The 21653-nt window shown below is 44.4% G+C and overlaps 1 protein-coding gene across 1 annotated transcript in view; it reads right to left on the bottom strand.

Annotated features, from left to right (window-relative positions):
• Positions 1–21653, bottom strand: part of ATP13A1 (ATPase 13A1) — a 1617817-nt gene that overhangs the window by 1355232 nt on the left and 240932 nt on the right. Inside the window, exons 6-7 of the mRNA XM_044084778.1 lie at positions 16072–16141; positions 13770–13876 (exon numbers count right to left, since the gene is read on the bottom strand). Of these exons, the coding sequence (XP_043940713.1) occupies positions 13770–13876; positions 16072–16141 (177 nt within the window). The remainder of the gene's footprint in view (positions 1–13769; positions 13877–16071; positions 16142–21653) is intronic.

Below are 21653 nucleotides of genomic sequence, written 5' to 3'. Positions count from 1 at the left end.
TTGCCTGGAACAAACTGGGATTGCAACTGTATGCTTAGGCTCAGTGATTTTTCCCAAAGATTCATTGTCAGTCTGAAAAGGGGGTAAGAATGAGTGCCCCCCTGCTTGTTTATGTACCACATCACAGTGGTGTTGTCTGTCCGTATTAGTAGGTGGCCTGGTTGTAGTTGTTGTCCGAAGGCCTTGATGGCATGCATTACTGCCAGCATTTCTTTTTGGATGATGTGCAGATGTGTTTCCTTTGGAGACCATTGTCCTTGAATACATCTGCCCTCCATGTGCGCCCCCCATCCAAGGTCTGAGGCGTCTGTAGTCATGATCTGTGTTATCTGAGGTTTTTTGAATGACATACCTGTGTTTGTCTGGCTTACTGAGGCCCACCATAGAAATTCCTTTTGAAGACATGGAATGAGTGGTATGGTTGCTTCTAGGTTGTTGCTGTGTTGAGACCATAAGCTTTTTAGGTACCACTGAAGCTTTCTCATGTGTAGTCTTGCTAGTGGTACCAGGAGAATGCAGGATGCCATGTAACCCAGGGCCTGCAGGAATCTCCTTGCAGTCATCTGGGTGAGCTTTGCTAAAGTTTTGAAGTAAAGAGTTAGCTTCTTTTGCTTGTCTTCTGTCAGGTAAGCCATTTGAGAGGCTGTGTCTAGTTTGGCTCCTAAGAAGGTCATTTGCTGGGATGGCTGAAGTCTTCACTTTTGAAAGTTGACTGTGTATCCCAGAGCCTGTAGCAAATGTATGACATAATTCAAGTTTTTTGTCAAAGTTAGTTTGTCGTCCGCTTGTATGAGGCAATCGTCCAGGTACGGGTAGATTTGAAACCCCTGTAGCCTGCAATGAGCAATTACTGAAACCAGGCATTTTGTGAATACTCTGGGCACAGTAGATAAGCCAAATGGCAATGCCGAGAATTGATAATGCTCTGGCCCTGCAAGAAATCTGAGGTATCTTCTGCAGCTGTGTCTGATAGGGACATGCAGGTATGCCTCCTTGAGGTCCAGAGTAATCAGCCAAGACCCCTTGCCCAGCATGGGAAGGAGTTGCTGTAGAGTCAGCATTTTGAACTTTGGTACTATGAGAAAAGTGTTTAAAGCGGACAAGTCCAGTATTGGTCTCCATTGAGTTTCTTTTCTTGGAACAAGGAACAGTCTTGAGTAAAACCCCTGACCTCGTTCTTGTTGTGGAACTTTTTCTATTGCTTTGATCTGAGCAAGCAGAGAAATTTGTTTGATAGCCTCTGCCCTCTGGTTTTGTGGTAGGTTTGGCATGCCCAGTTTTCTTGGCAAGGTATGAAAATGGAACCTGTAACCGTGGTCTATAATGTCCAAAATCCATTTGTCCTTTGTCAGTTTGTGCCAATTTCTTGTAAACAGAGATAATTTTCCACCCAAAAGAGCTTCTGCTTGCTCCTTGGTAAGCGGACCTAGAGGAAAGTCATTGAGAATGTCCCTGTGGGGCGGGAGAAACCCCTGTGTCACTTCTTTGGTTTGCTGGTTGCCATTGTCGTCCCCTGTAGGATCCTCTGTATTGGCCTCTTCCTCGGGCACGCCTGCTTTTGCCCCTTTGAAATCTTTCAGGATTAGGAAAGGACCAGTTTTTTGAAGGCCAGTTCCTGCTGAATCTAGGTGGCTGAACCTGGAGGAAATCTTTGACTGTCTGAACTGACTTGGCTTTTTCCTCAATGGACTTTAACACATCTTTAGCATTAGCACCAAAAAGCTTGTTCTTTTCCAAGGGTGCATCAATAAGTTTTGCCTTAACATGATCTGGTAAAGGTTGATCTTTTAATTTCCCCCATCTCTCTAAGGACCTTGCTTCCCTGTCAGAGGGCAAAGGGTTTTTGGAGGTGGTAGCTGAAACCCCTTTAGGCCCCTGGGAAATTGTTTCTAAATCAACAGCATGGGCCCTAAAGAAATGGGAATGGGTTTCTGGGACCCTATAGTATCTTTCAGGCTTGACAGGGGCAGGAGGAAGAGTATCAGGGATAACACTGGAATCAGAATATAAATCATCCAAAACATCAAGCACAGGAGGTATAGCTAAGGGTCTGTGTTGGGGCTTTTTAAGGAAGGTTCGAAGGCGCTTTCTGGAATCTGAATATTCCTGGCCTTGCCACTTAAAATGCTCCCTCATGGAATGCAGAACTTCCCCAAAAGACATATCCTCTGGGGGAGAAGCCGAGGGGATAGAATCCTCTGCATCTGAATCCTCATAGGTCTGGAATGGCTCTTTCTGGCTTTCAGAGTGAACAGAGTCCTCAGAATCTTCATCTGTGGGAAGAGGGTCAGGGGGTTCAACCCTGGGCCTCTTATCAGGAGGAGTCTGGGATCCTCTCTCAGGATGGGCCTGGGAACCTCTGATCAGGGAAATTAAATCTGCGGCCATAGCCATGATTTGAGTTTCAGGAGTAGGCTGAGGTAAGGACTTAGCAGAAAGATGCTTGGACTTGCTGGCTGCCTTTGCACGCGTGTAGGCCTTGAAAGACATGGACATGGGAGGCCTAGCCGCTCCACGTGCAGGAGTGACCCTATCTACAGCAATGGTCTCGGGCATTTCCTCTGTTACAGTATCTGGAGGAAAGTCAATAACTGGCATCGGAGTTGGCTCCGGTATCGGAGGTATCGGTAATGCGGTGTCTTCGGTTCGGAGCGGTGGAATAACCGCCTCCGAGGGAACCGGAGCACTCACGGTTGATTTTGGCGTGGTGTCGGTGGAAGACGCGGGCCGAGGATGTCGGTCCCGGTCTTTTCGTTTCTTAGGAGTCTGCGTTGTCAGTTGTTCCGACGGCATCATATAATCAAATATATCACAGAAAAAGTCTTCAGCGAACTCCGCCCAACGCCTGAGAGTGTGCTTGTTAAAGCGAGCACAGGCGGCACAGGCCGAGACGTCGTGATCTGGGCCAAGGCAAGGGAGGCAGTAAGAGTGGAAATCCTTATGAGGTATTTGTTTACCACAAGACAAACAATTATTTACTTTTTCAGTAATTTCTGACATCGGCTGAGGCAAGTAAAGGTCCCCAATGGGGTACTTAGCTTTTTTGATGACTTCGGATTCGAAGAATACAGGAGCTGACCGACCGGCACTTGCGAACTGCTTCTGCTTCAGGCACCGCGCGGCAAGAAAGACTGAAGAAGATGGCATCGGCTGATGCTTATATACTCCAGCCGCTCTGACGTCGGAGAGAAATGCGACATCAGCCGACGTCGGACCCAGACTTTGGAATCCGGCCGACCGAGGTCTGCCTGAGGCAGGACAACCCATATGTTATGACTGCAGTTGTATTCTTGAAGGACATCTTTAGTTTTGTCCAAGCCGAATCTAAGTTGTCTGTGTACCTCCAAAGAATGCAGAATTGTCTCCCCCTTGTTCTGTGGATTTGGATAAAAAAGTTGGCAAATGAATTGTTTGGTTAAGGGCTGCATGGATACCACCTTAGGCATAAATGTAGGGTTTGTTCTCAGAGAGACCCTGTCCGGAGAGAAAATGATAAAGGGTTCCACAGCCATGAGAGCCTGTAGCTCTGAAACTAGTCTTGCAGAAGCTATTGCTAGCAGCAGAACTGTTTCCCAAGCTAAGAACTTTATGTCCGCAGTAGCAGCTGGCTCAAAAGGAGGTAAGGTGACATAATCGACATAATCGAGGTCCCATGCAGGTGTTGGCCTTCTCCTTGGAGGCCGTAAGTTTTTGGCTCCTCTGTGGTACTGCCTCAATAAAGGATGAGAAAAGAGTGGTGGCTCTGTATTGTAATGAGCCGAAATGGAAGAGGCATGGATTTTAATTGATGAAAAAGATAGGCCTTTGTCAAGCATCTCAGTTAAATATTGCAAAATCTGAGGAATATTTGGGACAGCTGTATCAGTTCCTTGAGCTTGGTTCCAAGTGCAAAATCTCTTCCATTTCCCAGCATAGGATTTTCCAGTACTAGGCCTTCTGGCTTCTAAAATGACATCCATCACAGCTTTACTGAGAGGTGTGGTTTGTATGACTACATTATCCGCCATGCTGCCAGGTTTAGGGTCCTGAGTTGGCTGTGCAGAATCTGATTGTTTTGTTGAGACAGTAGATGAGGTATTTGAAATAAGGTCCAGGCTGGGCACTGGGACAAGTTCCTTAAGATCGGATACCAGTACTGGCGTGGCCAGTCTGGGGCAATCAGAATCATTTTTGGTCTCTCCTGCCTGACCTTCAGGAGTACTTTGGGGAGGAGAGGCAGTGGAGGGAAGGCATATACTGATAGGTTTGTCCAGTTGAAAGATAAGGCGTCCACTTTCCAAGCTTGTGCAGAATCTTCTTAGTTGATTGTTTTGAGGGGAGGCAAATAGATCTATGTCCGGGTGTCTCCATTCCCTTGTTATCATGTTGAAGACTTGTGGATCCAGGTGCCACTCGTGGGGATCCATGAGGTTTCTGCTTAGTTCGTCTGCCACAGAATTTTCCTTTCCTGGCAGGAATTGTGCCTGCAGATGAACTTGGTAAGTCAATGCTGTGTCCCATAAAGCCATGGCTAGTCTGCCTAGGGGGTATGACTTGAGTTCCCCCCGCTTGTTTATGTACCACATGACCATGGTGTTGTCTGCCTTTATCAGTAGTTGTCCTGGATGAAGTAGGTCCTTGAAGGCTGTCAGGGCATTTTGAACAGCTAGCATCTCTTTTTGTTTGATATGTAGATGCTTTTGGTTTGTGGACCAGGTGCCCTGAATGCCTCTTCCTGCCATGTGTGCCCCCCAGGCATAATCTGATGCATCCGTCATTAGGCTCTGCCTGGCTGGGGGTATTGAGAATGGCTGTCCCTTATTTTGGTGACAAGCCTTTGCCCACCATCGTAATTCCTGTTGCAGGCAGGGTATTAGAATAATCATTGTTTCCAGACTGTGGCAATGTTGTGTCCAGACACTTTTTAAGTAGCACTGAATTGTCCTCACATGCAGTCTTGCATACGGAATTAGTAAGATGCAGGATGTCATGAAGCCGAAAGCCTGCAGAATTTTTCTTGCAGATAACTGTGCCTTTGTTGCCATTTCCTTGAAATAGGTAGTCAGTTGCCTTTGTTTGTCTGGAGTGAGATAAGCCATCTGGGCAGTTGTATTTAAGCTTGCACCCAGGAATATTATCTCTTGAGAGGGTACTAGTTTTGATTTCTTTTTGTTGACTGTGTACTCTAGACATGTTAAAAGTCTTATCACAAAAGTCAGATGCTGTAGTAGAATGTTCGTGTTCTCTGCTTGTATGAGGCAGTCATTCAAGTAAGGATATATTTGTATTCCTTCTTTGTCTGCAGTAAGTAATTACTGGTGCCAGGCACTTTGTGAAGACCCTAGGTGCAGTAGATATGCCAAAGGGCAGTGCAGAGAATTGGTAATGCTTTGAGCCAGCCTTGAATCTGAGGTATCTTCTGCATGACTGTCTGATTGGGACATGCAGGTATGCCTCTTTTAGGTCTAAAGTCACGAGCCAAGCCTTGCTGCCCAGCACGGGGAGAAGCTGCTGTAAGGTCAACATCTTGAATTTTAGTATATCCAGGAAAGTGTTTAGAAAAGATAGGTCCAGTACTAGTCTCCATGCTTTCTCCTGTCTAGGTACCAAGAAAAGCCTTGAGTAAAATCCTTGTCCCTGCTCTTGCTGTGGCACTTGTTGAATTGCCCTCATATCCCTGAGAGCAGAGACTTGTTTTTGAGCCTCTGCCCATTGATTTTTTTGGCAGGTCTGGCCAACCGTTTGCTCTTGGCAGGGTATGGAAATGAAACTTGTAGCCTTGTGACACTATGTCTAGAACCCATTTGTCTTGGGTTATAATGTGCCAATTTTGACAAACAAAGTGCTAGTTTTCCCCCTAAGGGTGCTGCCAGAAGATAAGTGCTTGGTGCAGGCAGGGGGAAGTCATTGGGACTGTTTCCTGTATGGTTGTGATTTGTCTTCTCCACCTTTGGAGGTAGAGGCACTCCACTGCTTACACCTGTAGGAACCTTGCGGCTGTGATCTGCCTCTAGGCCGTCTGGATCTGCCCCTTTGAGGTCTGTCTGAGACTGGAAAGGACCAATTCTTTGTAGGCCAGTGTCTGCTAAATCTAGGTGGCTGTACCTGTAAGAAATCCTTGACCGTTTGCATAGATTTAGCTTTGTCCTCCATTTTCTTTAACACCTCTTCTGCCTTAACACCAAACAAGGTATCATGTTGTAAAGGAGCATGTAATAACTTTGCTTTAACATGGTCAGGCAGATTTTGTTCCTTTAAACAAGCATGCCTCCTAATGACAGAACCCGTAACAGCGGCCCTGCAGGAGGCCTCCAGAGAATCAAACCCACATTGCAAAGTATGCTTTCCAACGTGTTCAGCTGCATGCAATAAAGCCTGCATTTCTTTGTTTTCTGCACATTCAGAATTTGCCATCAATTTCTGTTTAAGTAGTGTCATGATATATTGCTATTTGAGCATATGAAACTTGCAATTTAAAGCCCTTATAGCCAAAGTAGCAGATGTGTAAATCTTTTTTCCCCATCTATCCAGTGCCCTACAATCCCTGTCAGAGGGGTAGGGTTTTTTGCTGTAGAAGCCTTGACCCCTTTCGGACCCTGTGAAATAGTTTCTGGGTCAGCAGTAGGGTTTTTGAAAAGGGATTTATGAGAGTCAGGTACCTTGTAGTTTCTATCCGGCTTAACAGGAGCTGGAGGTAAAGAGTCAGGGGTCAGACTAGACTCCGAGAACACATCATCTACAATGTCTACCACACAGGTGGAACAGCTAGAGGCCTATGTTGAGGCAGTAAAAGGAAGTCTCTGAGCCTTTGCTTAGATTCTGGAAAATCTTGGCTCTCCCAGTGGAAGTGCTCCCTCATAGTATGCAAGGTTTCCCCAAAAGAGTAGTCTTCAGGAGGAGAAGCTGAAGGAATTGACACTTCAGCATCAGAATCCTCATGGGGGGGAAGAGAATATTCCTGATCAGAAGAGGAATCAGAAGAAATGGAAACCTGATCTGAAGATTCATACTCTTGTCTCTTGCCTAGGCCTCTTATCAGGAGGAGGGGGATGGGAACCCCTGATCAAGGTAATCAAGTCTTCGGCCATTTTGAGCATCTGTTTTTTGGGCATGGAGGCCTGTGTCCCTGTGGCTGGTGAATTTGTTTCTTTGCCTTTGAAGGTGTTTTAGCCTTTGTCTTTGAAGTCAGTTTAATATATAATTGTTTGGGTCTGAATACCCCCCTCAGAAGCCGATGCCTGCTCAGCAGCTCCGGACCCATCTGAGGGAATTATCTCCGAGGCTCCAATACCTTGAGTTTCCAGCGGGAGTCGGCAGCAGCCTGCGACTCTAAAGTAGCGGGTGTCAGGGGCTGCGAAAGTGCCTCACTGAGGACGGGCGAACCGGCGACTTGCTTAGGAGAAGCTTCGTCGTCAGTTTTGGATCTCGGTTGCCTGTCTTCTTCTTTTCGTTTTTTTTTTTAACTCCGGTAGTCGGATGGCTATCCGACGACATTGTATAATTAAATCTTCACCCAAAATAGCTAAATGCAAAATCGTACCGACGCTCAATAGTGCATTGGTTAAATCTAGCACAAAACCGACAACAAGCAATGTCGTGGTCAGGGCCTAGGCAAGGAATACAATAAGAATGAAAGTCCTTATGAGGTATTTGCTTCCCACAAGAAATACAATTATTAACTTTTTCTGACATCGGTCTGGAGCAAGAAAAAAGTTTCCCCAATGGGATACTTAGCTTTTAATGAAGACTTCAGATCTGAAATTCGAACCCGGAAAATTCAGGAGTCGGCCGACCGGCACTTGCGATCTGCTTCTGCTTCGGGCACCGCGCGGCAAGAAAGACTACATAAAATGGCGTCGGCTGCATCTTTTATACCCCTGACGACCTGACATCAGGGAAGAAGTGACAGCAACCGACGCAGGATCCAAGACTTTGGAATTCACACTGACTGAGGGCAACCTGCCAGCAGGATAACCCAAATGTAATGACTGCAACAGTGAAACACGAAGAACATCCTGTGTTCCTGTGAGGGTTGGCACTGGTTCTATGGTGCTTTGATTTAGAAGTCGAAGAATGATGGGTGGGAACAGGTGGATCTGTTTTTTTGCTGGTTGAGGAATCCCTTGGAAAGGTGGGAGCATCCACCAAGTCATGTAATATCCTCTCTGGATGATGGAAAGGACACATTGTTTTCTTGCTATTCTCCACCAGGAGGGAAGGGAGAGGGTGAGTCAAAGGGATAAGGGTGTTTCTGGATGCAGAAGTGGTGAGTCACAGTGGAGGAGGCTTGGGTTGGTCAAGCTGGCTCTGAAAGAGCGTGGTAGAGGATCTGGAGGGAAATCTGGGAGTAGAAGTCTTTCTCAGCTGTCTACTTCCCTTTGATTGTGGTGCTGAATGAAAGGATTGTCTTCTTACAAAGGAGGGTTTCTGAGGATAGTTCCTATGATATCTAGGAACAGGGGACACTAGAAGGTGTTTGAGGTTCTGTAACTCTTTACCCTTCTCTTGGAGGGATTTGAGAAGCTCAGCAAAGCTTGTCAGAAGAAGGGTGCATCCAGAAGTTTAGTTTGAATATCCATGGGAAGGGCTGTAGCCGTACCCAAGTGTAACGTTGCAGCACTGATCCAGAAGCAGCAGTTTGGATGCAGCTTCCACACCATCATAGCTGCACTTAATAGAGTGCCTGGTCACTTGGGATGCTGTGGATAGCAGTGAATTTAGTTGTGCTCTGATAGGGAAATCCTGAACCTCAGATAGAAGGGTGGAGGCTTTTAAAATGGTGTCAAGTACATACCTTGCCATATGGGTTTGGTAGTTTAGGGCCCTAATAGCCAGATAGAATCAGAGAAATCCTGACCCTGCCATTGAAAGTGTTCCCTCATAGAGTGTAAAGTCTCCCCAAAGGAGAATTCTTCTGGAGGGGAGGCAGAAGGAATAGAGTCTTCTGCATCTGAATCCTCATAAGGTGAGTATGGCCCTTCCTGATGGTCAGATCAATCAGATCCATCCGAGGAGTAATCAGAGGAGAGAGGCTCAGGGGGTTCAGTCCTAGGCCTTTTGTCAGGAGGAGGATGAGAGGCCTTGTCTGGGTGAGGTTGGGAACCCCTAATCAGAGATATAAGGTCCTCAGCAAGGCTGAGAATCTGAGAACTAGAGGAAGGTCTCAGAGGTAGATTTTGCAGGTAAAGCCTTAGAAATTTTAGCTGCTTTAGCCCTGGAGAAGGCCTTAATAGACATAGAAGCAGGGGGCCTAGCTGCCCCACGTGCAGGAGTAGAAATGTCCAATGAGATGGTGTCGGACAATTCTTGTGCGCTTGCTTCTTCGCTAGGGATTTTGGTAGCCGACTCAGCCGGGGCCTCTCTGGCCTCGGTTGTCGGAGGTATGATTTCGGCAGAAGTAAGAACCGAGGACTCGGTTTCAGCCAAAACCGAGACACTCGCGGTAGGCCTAACCGTGGTTTCAGCCGAAACCGCGGGCCGCGAGTGTCGGTCCTTTTCCTTGCGTTTTTTGGCTAAATGTGTAGTCGGTGTCTCCGACGGCATTTTATACGCAAAAGCGGATCCAAAAATCTCTTCTGAAAACTCCGACCGATGTCTAAGAGTCCGTCGGTTGAAGGAGGCACAGGCTAAACAAGCTGATACGTCGTGGTCTGGGCCTAAGCAAGGAAGGCAGTGAGAATGGAAATCCTTATGAGGTATTTGTTTCCCACAAGTTAAACAATTATTTACTTTGTCTGACATCGGCTGAGGCAAGAAAGAGTCCCCAATGGGGTACTTAGCTTTTTTAGAAGTCTTCGGTAGCTGAAATCTCTGGATCTGACCGACCAGCACTTGCGAACAGTTTCTGCTTCGGGCACCATGCGGCAAGAAAGACTGAGGAAAATGGTGTCGGCTGATGCCTTTATACCCCAGAAGCTCTGACGTCGGGGAAAGTGCGACATCAGCCGAGGCCAGACCCAGACTTTGGAATCCGGCCGACCGCAGGGCTGCCTGAGGCAGGACAACCCATATGTTATGACTGCAGATGCATCCTTGAAGGACATCAGCTGGGTCTGCAAGAGGGTTCTTGCAGAGAAACTGTGTCTTGGGGAGCCCTGTAAAAACGATCAGGCCATTTAGCTGCTGAGGGTTTGGAGTCATGGGATTGTGAAGCAGCTAGGAAGGCATCCTGAAAAGCAGGCAGTAAGGAAGGCACAGCTGATGGGGGGTGACTGTTCCACTTGCAAACGGTCAAAGTACCTTTTCTTAGATTCTGAAACCTCAGAGGCCTGCCATTTAAAATGTTCCCTCATGAGAGAGATAGTATCCCCAAAGCTGAATTCTTCTCCTGGGGATTCAGGAGAAATAGAGTCCTCCTCTTCTGGAATAATGAATTCTTTGGGGGATGCAATTTGTGTTTCATAGGAGAAGGACTCCTCAGAAGATGAGTATTCTTCCTCAGACACATGAATTGGTTGAGGAGTGAGAGTAGGAGGTAGCTGCTGTGATTGTAATGCCTGAAGGGCCTTAAACAGACTTTGAGAGAAGGATTCCCAGCCAGGCATCTGTAGGGGGTTCAAAAAACTTGGATTTCCGTTTCCTTTTCAAGGGGGTTGTAGGGGCAGTCAGAAGAGGAGCAGATGACAGCCTAACATGACTAGGAGGAGCAGTGGCTTCCGAGAATGTGAGCCATGGTATCCTCCGCCATCAGACTCTGACGGCTGAATTATCTCAGCGGACGCACCTTCAGTATCCAGCACCCCAGCTTCCATTAAGGTTCCCGGGCCTGCTTTGGTAACCGTCGTCTGAACGGACTCCGGGTCATCAATCACCTCTAGAGCCTGTTCGGACGCCTGAGGTGCAGCCTGAGATTCGGGCCTAACTTTTTTCGCCTTCTTCCGAGGTGGCTCGCCAGAAGGGCCTACTCCTCCCTCCATGCCTAATGCCAAGTGTCTGAGTCTTTCATTCTCAAGATAAAGATTTTAAAGCCGCTAATCAGCTATGTAGCGTCTTGGGGACAAACAACTTACAAATTGAACAGGATGTATGGTCGTGGGCCTTGCCTAGACAAAAAACACACTTATCGTGTGTGTCCTTGTGAGGAATTTTTTTTATTTTATTTTTTTTATTTTACATTTGTTAACCGGGCTAGTCCAACTGGATACATGTCCATTTTCAGTGGAGGCCCGAGGAGAAAAGCTCCGCTATCTACTACATGATAACAAAAGTAAATACAAAATACATAAGGCATTTACTGTACAAATACACAAGGCATTTAAACCACAATAAGAGGATGTAGAGAAAAAGGTGAGAGGGAGATACAGATATTACTGGAGTACTGATCATCATAGTGAGAAACAGAGAAGTTAAATAGTTTAAGAGTTAGCTAAAGAGTTTAGAGACAAGTATAGTTCAAAGATAAGAGAGTAATTTGTAAGTAGGAGTGAATAGATAAAAAAGAGAATGGAGATGAAAGGATACTGGTGATGGGAGGGGGTTAAGATTAGCTGGGGTTATTGCAGGAGCATAGCCAGTGGTTGGTTAGAAAGTGTTTCAGTTTAGTTTTAAAGAGTGTTAGGGAAGTTTGGGCTGTTAGATCTGGTGGAAGTTGATTCCAAATTTTGCCAACTGAGTTTGAAAATAAAGAGTCACCTGCTGTGTTTTTTGATCGATGAGTTTGAATCAGTAGTTTATTGGAAGAGCGAAGGTTTTTTAGGTTGTTATAGGGTTTTATAAGTGTAGAGAGCATAGGTGTATTTTCTGGTTGGTAAAGGGCTTTATGGGCAATTGTAAGCTGATAGTATTGAATTAGGTGGGGTAACTCTAGCCACCCTAGGTTGCGAAGGTTCAGGCAGTGGTGTGTTCTATATGGTGAGGCAGTGGCAAATCTGGCAATGTTGTTGTAGGCTGCAGTAAGCTTGTTGATGTTATGTTTAGAAAGGTTAGTATATATAGGGGAAGCATATAGTAGAGTAGAGGTAAGATGGGTTCTAGCTATAGTAGTTCTAGCTTCAGGAGTTAAGTAAGATTTGATTCTGTAGAGGGAACCTAATTTTCTATTCATTGCTTTTATGATTGAGTTAATATGGAAGTCAAATTTAAGAAGGTTGTCAATAGTTATGCCTAAAAGTTTGGTAGTTTGGTCTGGAGAGATAAGGGTGCCATTATTTGAAGAAAGTGTGAAGTTGATAGAGGGAGAGAGGTGTGTAGGTAGAAAGAGGAGAAGTTTAGTTTTCTTAGGGTTTAAGAGAAGTCAGTGATTGGAGAACCATTGCTCTATAGTGCTAAAAGTTTTTTGGGTAATGGAGTGGAGGTCAGTTTGGTTGGTGGCAGAGCAAATGATGGTGGTATCATCAGCATACTGAATACAAGTAGTTAGAGGAGTGGCAAGATGCAGATCATTAATAAAGATGGAAAATAAAAGAGGACCTAAGATGGAGCCCTGGGGGACTCCTAAAGTGGTGGGGAGAAGGTCTGAAAGATTGTTGTTCCATAACACAGCTTGTTTCCGATTATGAAGGTATGAAGTAAACCAGCTTAGGGCAAAGTTATTGAGTGAGAGAGATTTTAAACGGTGTAAGAGTAGTTGGTGGTTCACCATGTCAAAGGCTTTTGACAGGTCTACAAAAAATGCTGATGTAAGAAGATTGTTATTGCGGTTTTATTAATGGAGTCGATAAAGGATACTAAGGCTGAGGTGGTGCTATGGGAGGGACGAAAGCCATGTTGGCAGTTCTTGAGGAGATTATTAGATAGGAGATGATTAAGTAACTGTTTGTGAATGCATTTCTCCATTATTTTTGCAATAGGAGATAGTAGTGCTATGGGGCGGTAGTTAGAATACTCAAATGATTCGCCACCTTTGAAGAGAGGGATGATGTGGGAGATTTTCCAGAGTGAAGGTATAGTACTTTCTCTTATGGTTCTGTTTATTAGAATAGAGATAGGGTAAGCAATAGCATTAGCACTTAACTGAAGATATTCAGCTGGCAATTTGTCTGCTGAGGGGGTGGAAGGTTTGAGTTTCTGAAGTAGATATCGAATATAGGAAGTAGGTATGGGTTTAAGATGAAATGGTGGTGGTGTACAGCTTGGGTTACCTAGTAGTGAGGGGTCTGGGCTTTGTTGGTTGGCTAGGTTAAGTATTGTAGAAGTAAAAAAGTTATTGAAAGCATTTGCTGTTTGTAAGGGAGAGTCTGGGCAGGAGCCTAGCCTCTCACAAGCACACTTCCCTTTCCTAGCTGACATGCAAGTCTAAACAGTAAGTAAAATAAGTAAGAAAACCCCACTGGGCATTTATCTGTAATGGTCAAAAACGGTCATCTGGTCTTTAATGATCTGGAATGTGGTCGTCTGAGGAAACATGATACAGAAGTGGAACTGGTAAATTGGCATCAGATGATCACTGTGGCAGACAAATTCTGATGAGGGTACGTGCAGACGTCACTTTTATAGCTAACGTCGGTTAATGACCCTGGTAACCGACGTCACACGTACCCTCCTGGACTAAGACTTTGGTATATTGGCCGGATGGTGACGCTGCAAGCAACAACTCTCTACTGTTATGAATACTGCAACATCAGAATAGAAGGACATCTTCACTGATGCATCATGGCATACAGATGGTGCAGGTCTCCGTCCAGCTGTGTATATGATGTATGAAGGTTTTGTGAGAATGATGGAAAGGTAGGAGCTATATATATATATATATATATATATATATATATATATATATATATATATATACACACACACACACAAACATTCATGTTAGAGAGTTAGATATTACTACCAGGACTACAACTACTCACCTTCATCTGAGGTATAGACTCTCCTGTCAGCATAGCTTCATCGACTATGCATCTTCCCCTCAAAAGCAGCACATCACATGGCACTAAGTTCTCATGTGGTGAACGACCTGTAAAAATAAGTAGATAAGACTTCAATGCAAGCATGCACTTCTACATCCAAGCATGGATCTTGTACACATGTAATCATTCATGTTGCACTTGCATGAAATGACACCTACTAATCCTCTTGCACTTCAGTATTCGTTAACTAGAAAATTTCCGATGGGGCCAATCCATTCACAGATGAAGCTTGACAGAAAAATACCACAATTTGCAAATGCAGGCTCAAAAGAATTAAAATCCAAAGATACAATTATGCCCACACTTTTTAAAAGCAACTTAGCTATGGAAAAGTGTAGGGTCGCAGACTCTTGCATCATACAACAAACCTGCATGAGCACAAATGCCTCTAAAAACCAACATGCATCTCCACACACAGTTTATCACAGACTTAGTCCTGAAAAACACTACATTCTGTGTGACTGTCACTGCCTACAAAAAGTTAGGAACTGAGCTTTCCTTAAGGAAAAATAATTTTTCCTTCCAGCTAAGAAACCAACATCATACACAATACAGTACAAATCCTCAATATAACATTACTTTAATAAATGAAACCTGAAAGGAAAATGCTGATCTGGGAATTGAAACCAGGACATCCAGCATTCTGTGTAGTTCTCACTGTCTCTCAACATTTAAGCACAGAGCTTCCCTTAAGAAAAGTTACTTCACCTTTTAGCTAGGAGACCACCAATGCGATGATTTTTTTTTCACAACCCATCTAACTTTACCTTACAGATAAAGCCAGTCAGGCTTATGGGTCTATAGTTTCCCAGATCAGTAGTGGGTCACCCTTTGTGAAGCGGGATATGACTACAGCATTTCTCCAAACCTCTGGCACAAATTCAGTCGACAAGCAAAGATGGAACAAACTTGATGAACCAGCTAGACAATATCAGGTGCTGACAAGACGACACCCAGACACAACACCTAGGTCCATGGTAGTAGTGTTCTTAGAGTTGCAGAAAACACTTGGGGCTTGCTTAGAGGTGATGGAGGAGTGGCACAGGCATACTACTGTGCTGTGGATAAATTAGGCAGAGATGGGGAACAAAGTTCGAGTTGAATTTGTCTGCTTATATGTCGGCTGTCCTCAAGGGATGAATATGTTGTGGTATTTTTTATCAACTCAGAGCACTGTTGGGTATTACTTCCGAGATTTTTGACATAGCTAGACAGCTCTGTGATTATCCTCAGCAATTGTTTGCAATTGTTTTTGGAGGATTTGATTTTGTTCCAAGTTCTCTGTTGATCTTGTTTTGTTTTTACAACTATGAGTTTCGTTCCGTTATTGCAGTTTGTTAATACTTGGGTTCCACCAAATGGGCTTGTTCTTGGCACTGTATTCAAGTCTTCTGTGGAATGAGGTATCAATGCATGCCTGGAGGTGAGCATAGAAGTTACCCATGAATAAGGTCACATGTGATATATTATGGTGAGGAGGGTATTTGAATTTCATCAGGTCATTTGTTATCTGGAGTAAATTTGCCCACGAAGAGTCTGACAATGGAAGGGTTATGGGGTAACCTGGGACTTGTACTCAAAGTGTTGGTGCACAGTAGTCGGATGTGACCAGTGATTTGGTTACTACAGGTGCTGAGCAGTGGGGTGAGGGGTTAAGCTGGTGAGAATCAGGTCCAATATTTTTTAGCTCTTCATTGGGGTTTTGACTAGCTAGTCTGAGGAGCTGGCATTAATGAAGTTCAAAAATCATTGTGAAAAAGATTTTTGGTAGTATAAGTTCCTCAATTAATGGAGGGGTAGTTGAAGTCACCCAAGAGGATAGTCTTGGGCAATATAGTGAAGGATGTCAGTTTGTTTAGATATGCCAAATGGATTGCCATGGCCAGGGTCACAGAGGAAGTACAGTAGTTGGCAACAATGAGGTACTGCCTTATAAGTCTGGAAGTGAAATGGTTTCTTAGAATCACACATATGTACCTCCCTTTGGCACAAATTCTCTGAAAGAGTGGTAGGCATTAAATCCCTCCTATAAACAGCCCTTCACAGGTGAACTGTCGGACTATTCATGCACCACTAAGTTTTTACTAAAACATGCGGTATATATATATATATGCAGCATAACAACACAGCACTTCGGACACAACAAACAGACACCAAATGTATATGTACAGTAAATCTAAATTTATATTATACACATAATTTGTGTGTATCTACACCTCACACAAACAACCACAACAGTTACCTATAGAAACGATGTCTCCTGGGATAAGTTCATCACTAGAGATCGGTCTCCACTTCCGGTTCCTATATACCTACAAAACAAATTAGTAACAAAATAAAGCAATGTCAAAGAGCAAATCAATTAAAACACAATGCCTACATGCACACACTGCATTCAGACATTTCTGGGGGCTCACGGCTGGCAGTTGTAATATTTACTAAGGCCGAGACCTCAGATGTTCTGTAGTCTTATCCCACCTTCATTCTTACATATGGGATCGAAGCCGATCCTCAGCTCCAACTCGGCCTATTTACAAGCTGGAAGACTTCTGGTTGGCTCGTGGCTAGGTAGGTATCTTATGGCGTACCAGTACAATCCCCAGATCTCGTTTGCCGCGTCGACAAGTTCGGTTATGCTTCTCTTTGGCTCTGGCTAAGTGATTGCATTTATTACCAAATTTCTTGGCTCTGTTTAGTTTAAAATAGTTTAAAGTAGTTAAAACTGTTACTGCTTATAGTAATCAATTAGCGTAGTTGTTATTAGTGTTGTTAGCTTTTACTTGCGTAATTTGGTGTGATTTTTTGGCCTTTTTGGCCCTTCCTAACTTAGTTGCTATCCCGTGTGCTGGTTTTTCATATATTAGTAGTGTAGGCACCTTTTGCGCACTGTTATACTGTGTGTGTGTTTATAGATAGCTAGAGTTTTGTTTGGCGGTTTCCACTTGTAAATTAGCTTGTTGTAGCATCGTTGGATTTGCTACTATTGTTAACAGAACAACATTTTGTTTGTGCTTGGCAAAGCATTGTCCGTTAAGCTTGAGTTTTTTGCAAATTCCTGCTTATTACTGTGTTTCTGGTTGAGGGTGTGATACTTCTACTTTCGCTAACCTCTGGGTCTGTTTTAGTTAGAAGACCTTATCGTTTCCTTGCCTGGGCTAGGCCCGTTTAACTTAGAGGACCTAGTCCTCGTGGTGTCGTTTCCTTCCTGCAGGGCTAGGCCCGTTTAAATTAGATGACCTAGTCCTCCTCCTTTTTCTCTGTGTGCATGTGTCCTCTACTGCAGAATGTCTAAAGAGAGTAAGGATCATAAGCCATCCAGCTTTAAGAAATCTATTAAGTGTTCTCAAAAAATGTCTATAACGGATGGCCAAGGTAACTGTGTTTACTGTTTAGGGGCCATCCATTTACAGGAGACCTGTTTATTTTGTCATGCTTTCAGTCCGTGGGTGTTGCAGGAAAGGAAGAACAAGCTAATCCTAAAAGGCCTTCTTAAACCTTCCTTTGAGAAAGACTTGTCTAGTTCCTCATCATCTTCTAAATCAACTAAGGGAAAGTCAAAATCTTCTAAGAGGCCCTCCCCGGCACTGGCTGGTGTCTCAAAGCCACCTCTTAAAGGTGCAAAAATAGACAAGTCCACTGTCTCATCAGCTCCACAGACCTCGAGGCCGACAGAGCGGTATTGTTATTGCAGGGTCGATTCCAAGTATTTCGGAGCCGACCACTGAGACTATTGAGTGTTTCTTGGAGCCGGTCTATGGACCCTCTACTGGCCTCCTTGTTACTGAAGCCTCCTATACCTCAGAAATCCCGATCTCCTACTCTGTCATCCAGGTCTTCCAGGAGTTTATCAGAAGAAGATGTGGAGAGGCTAGTGCTGAGACATTTGAAGTTGACTGCTTTGCCTAAATTGTTGTTGGCTCCGACCCAGTCAGCTCTGGAGCCACTCGAGTCCGTTCAACCCTCTGTGATCATTCCTCCTCCGAGCCATGCTGCTTTTTTGGAGCCACAGCTTCCCTTGTGGCTGTTTCAGAGCAGAGTTCTGCTCCAACACTTTCAGTACCATCTGTAAGTGACTAGGGGCCGAAGCTCTCTGGTTGGCCCCGACAGGGATGCTTGGAACCAAACTTCTTCGGTTCAGAGTCTTCCTTTCGGCGCGTTGGCTAGGGTGCGTTCAGACCCTACATCTATCTCGGAGCTGACAGCATCCTCGGTCTCCTCTGAGCCGGGGAGGTCCTCGGTGCCGGAGATGTCGGCATTCAAGATGATGATGAGTGTGCTGTTCCGATCGTCAGCTCCTACCAGAGGTACCGGCACTCTTCCACATAAAGCACCTACTTCTGTCTCAGCTCCTACTCCCTCCAGTGGCAGCAGAGACCCTCAGCCTCAGGAGCCAATGGCTGGTGGCCCCCTCTCTTCCGAAACCTCCCCGGAATGTCCTTCTGAGGAGCCACCATGGAAGAGGACTTGGAAGAGGAAGCATGTTGACTCCCAGGGTGAGCCTGACATCTGACACTGACCTTGAGGAGTCGGAAGGGTCCCCCCCAAGTCGTCCTCTGATGTCTCCTTTGTAGACATCCTGGAGATCCTTAAACAGAGGTGCAGCTGGCCCACTGTCACCCCTTCTGATGAGGAGTCGGTGTACCTGAAGACTTTCGGGTCTCAACCTTCTGCTTCGTGGGTGTCTCCACCCTTCGAAGAACTGATGGATTTAGTTAGTAGAAAGGTGTGGGATACTCCTGATGCCATGGAGCCAGTCCCCAGGAGACCAAACAAGTTCCTTTCTGCCCCTGCAAAAAAAGATTTTTTATATAAAGGTGTGCCTGTAGATGCCATGGTGGTGGTGGCCACTAAGAAAGAGCTAGCTGAGACTACTACTGTTCATCCGCCGAATAAGGAGTCTCGAACGATGGACAGATATGGGAAGCATATCTTTTCTTCAGTGGCATTGACCCTTAGATCGTTGAATTACTTTACTCACTTAATGAGGCTTCAGAGAGATCTCCTTAAAGAGAGTTAGGAGACTCTTTACATGGTACATGTACTGAGGGAGTCCCTGACAATTTTTCTGCCCAGTTGTCCACCTTGAACTCTATCGTCAACTCTTCAATGCTGCTTATTTTGTATGCAGCCGATGAAGCGAGTAGAGCAGCGGTTTCAGGAATTAACCCAAGGCGTCATTCCTGGATGCATTTGTGTAACTTTGTGGAACCGTTTAAGTCTACCTTTACACACACCCCCTTCGACGGTTCCTCATTGTTTGGATCCAAGGTAAAGGACCATCTCACCCGGTGCGAGCAAGAAGGAAAAACACTCTCTGCCATGGGAGTACGTTTTACTGTTCCCTCTAGACCATACCCTAAGGGTCAGAGGGGCAGTAAGATGTGGTTCAAGAAGTCCCAGAGGTTTTTCCAGGAGGCACAGGGTGACTCCTCCTTCAGAGGCAGAGGAGGAGGAGGAAATTGTATGTTGTCCTAGAGGCAGGGGCAGTCCGCAAAAAGTACAGGTGTGTACACTTACCATAAATATAGATGTTCAAATGTATTCACTGTTGCAGTCATCACATTTGGGTTAGCTGCTTGCAGTAGCCCTCAGTCGGCCTGATTATCTAAGTCTTGGGTCCTGCATCGGTTGCTGTCTCATCTTCCGTGACGTCAGGTAGTCAGGGGTATAAAGCATGCAGCCAACGCCATTACATCAGCTTTTCTTACCTCAGATGTCAGGTGCCCCCCTAATGGAAATAATAGTGCACCTTTGCTTAACACAAAGAAAAGAAGTATATAAAAAACAATAGCAGGTCTGGCTCCAAATAATCCAAACAGCATAAAGTTCTCCTACTGGCATGAAGGACCAACCATAAATCGAAAATGTTGAGCAGCTCTATTTTATTCAGCACAAGCGCTTTCTCAATAGCTTCATCAGGTGCATACAAAATGAACTCTAAAAGACACACCTTATATAACCATTAAAAATCACATGACACCAATTAAAAGTTAAAAGCAATGCTTCTTAAAGTAAAAACAGCACAGAATAAAAATGATAAACTTCTTGCATCATTTTTTACCTATTTAACAGTCTCTTTTGCAACACAGGTTTCAATGGTATATATTCATTAAGCCCATGCCCAAAATTGGCTCTAAGTCTAACTATCCACTGTGCACGATTTATGGTTGGTCCTTCATGCCAGTAGGAGAACTTTATGCTGTTTGGATTATTTGGAGCCAGACCTTCTGCTAAAGTCCACAAGGCTGTATTTTTATTTCTGAAGTGTTCCAAAAGTCACAGATAAAATCACACTGAAGTATTCCAAAAGTCACAGATAAAATCACACAAGCGCTTTCGCTCAGGCAGTCCTGAGCTTTATCAAGTGAAAACAAAATGCAGTATGCAGTAACCTCCATTAAATAGCCTAGCAATTATACAATTAATTAATTAGTAAGTCTAGTACTAAGGTGTGGTGCTTTGGAGTTGGATGTTAAAAAAGTTAGTCATTATATCAACTCAAAAAATGAAATGTTTGCAATAACATCTGCACTTAAATAAAAATGACTAACCATAAAAAACATTTTAAAATACCAGTTTCCTAGGTTTCAGAACATAAAAGTCTGAAATCTGGTTGGGGTTGTAGATTGTTAAAGAATATGCTTAAAGATGTGTTTGGATTGTCAGTGAATTGTTAAAATTTTTTTTTTTTTTTTTCCTTATTACTTTGCACTGATAAAGACATGCAATAAAATATTCGTGAGGTATTTTTGATGCCCATCCATTTACCATTTCATATAGGATTTGATTTATTAGTCAGAATCCTAAAACCGTGGATGTTCAATAATTTAATATGCTGTGTGGGGATGCTGTAGTATGAAGGGGGTCAAGTATGAGAGTTATAACCTAGCCCTCCTAAGCTTGAGGACCGGTTTAATGCTGATCATCCCATTCAGACCTGGTGGCTTCCCTGCATTCAGTCTCAACTGCCATAATAGTTCACGGTAGCCCAAGGTGGATTCCCAGTCACCACCTCTTGCATCTGGCTCAACCTGTTCCAGAACTAGAAACTGAATTTTGGGTTCTGGGCAGGAGAGTGAGTGTTTATAGAAGGCATTGGTTTACTTCTTCCTGGTCATGTCATAAAGATGCTCGTAGATACGTTTCCTTAATTCCCTCTCAGTTTTGCCCACATAGAAACTTTGACAGTTGGTGCACATCCCCAAGTATCGACCCTCTAGAGGCACAGGTGTAAAATCCAGTGGGGTGTATCTTGTAGTTCCTAGACGGGAGGTATGGTGCTGTTTCTTTAGATATGGCATGATATTGGGCACAGGCACCACATTTGAAAGTGCCCAGCCTTGGTTGTTTTACCTTCATCTTTTTTCTTTGATTTCTTTCAAATAATTCCTTTAGATTGGCCCCTCTTTTACGAACAAAACTGGGTTTAGGTGGTATGTAGTCTTTCAGTTCTTCAAAGAGGGTTAAAACCGGCCAGTGATGTAAGATTGTTTCTTCCAATTCATAGGAATTTGATGAGTATGTGTGTGCAAAACTGTTAGTGTGAACAGTATCCTTGTTTTGTGTATTGTTGGTCACTGGTACAAACCCCCCCCCTAGTATTGGTTTGTAGAGGGAATGTCGTACAGATTTTACCTCTGCTGCTAGAGTTAGAAATAGTTCCAGAGGGTAACCTCTCTCCAAAAAAAGTTTTTTCAAAAATTCCACCTCAGAATCAAAATCTTTCTCCGTACTGCATATTCTACTTGCTCTGATGAGCTGCCCCTTAATGATCCCCTCTTTTGATATGGTGGATGGGCACTTTCAAGTGTAGCAAGGAGGTAG

The sequence above is a fragment of the Protopterus annectens genome, chromosome 9.part0 (genome assembly GCF_019279795.1).
Source record: "Protopterus annectens isolate FY-2018-M chromosome 9.part0, PAN1.0, whole genome shotgun sequence".
NCBI lineage: Eukaryota > Metazoa > Chordata > Ceratodontiformes > Protopteridae > Protopterus > Protopterus annectens.
Note: the sequence above shows the minus strand (reverse complement) of the source record. Positions and strands in the feature narration are given on the sequence as shown.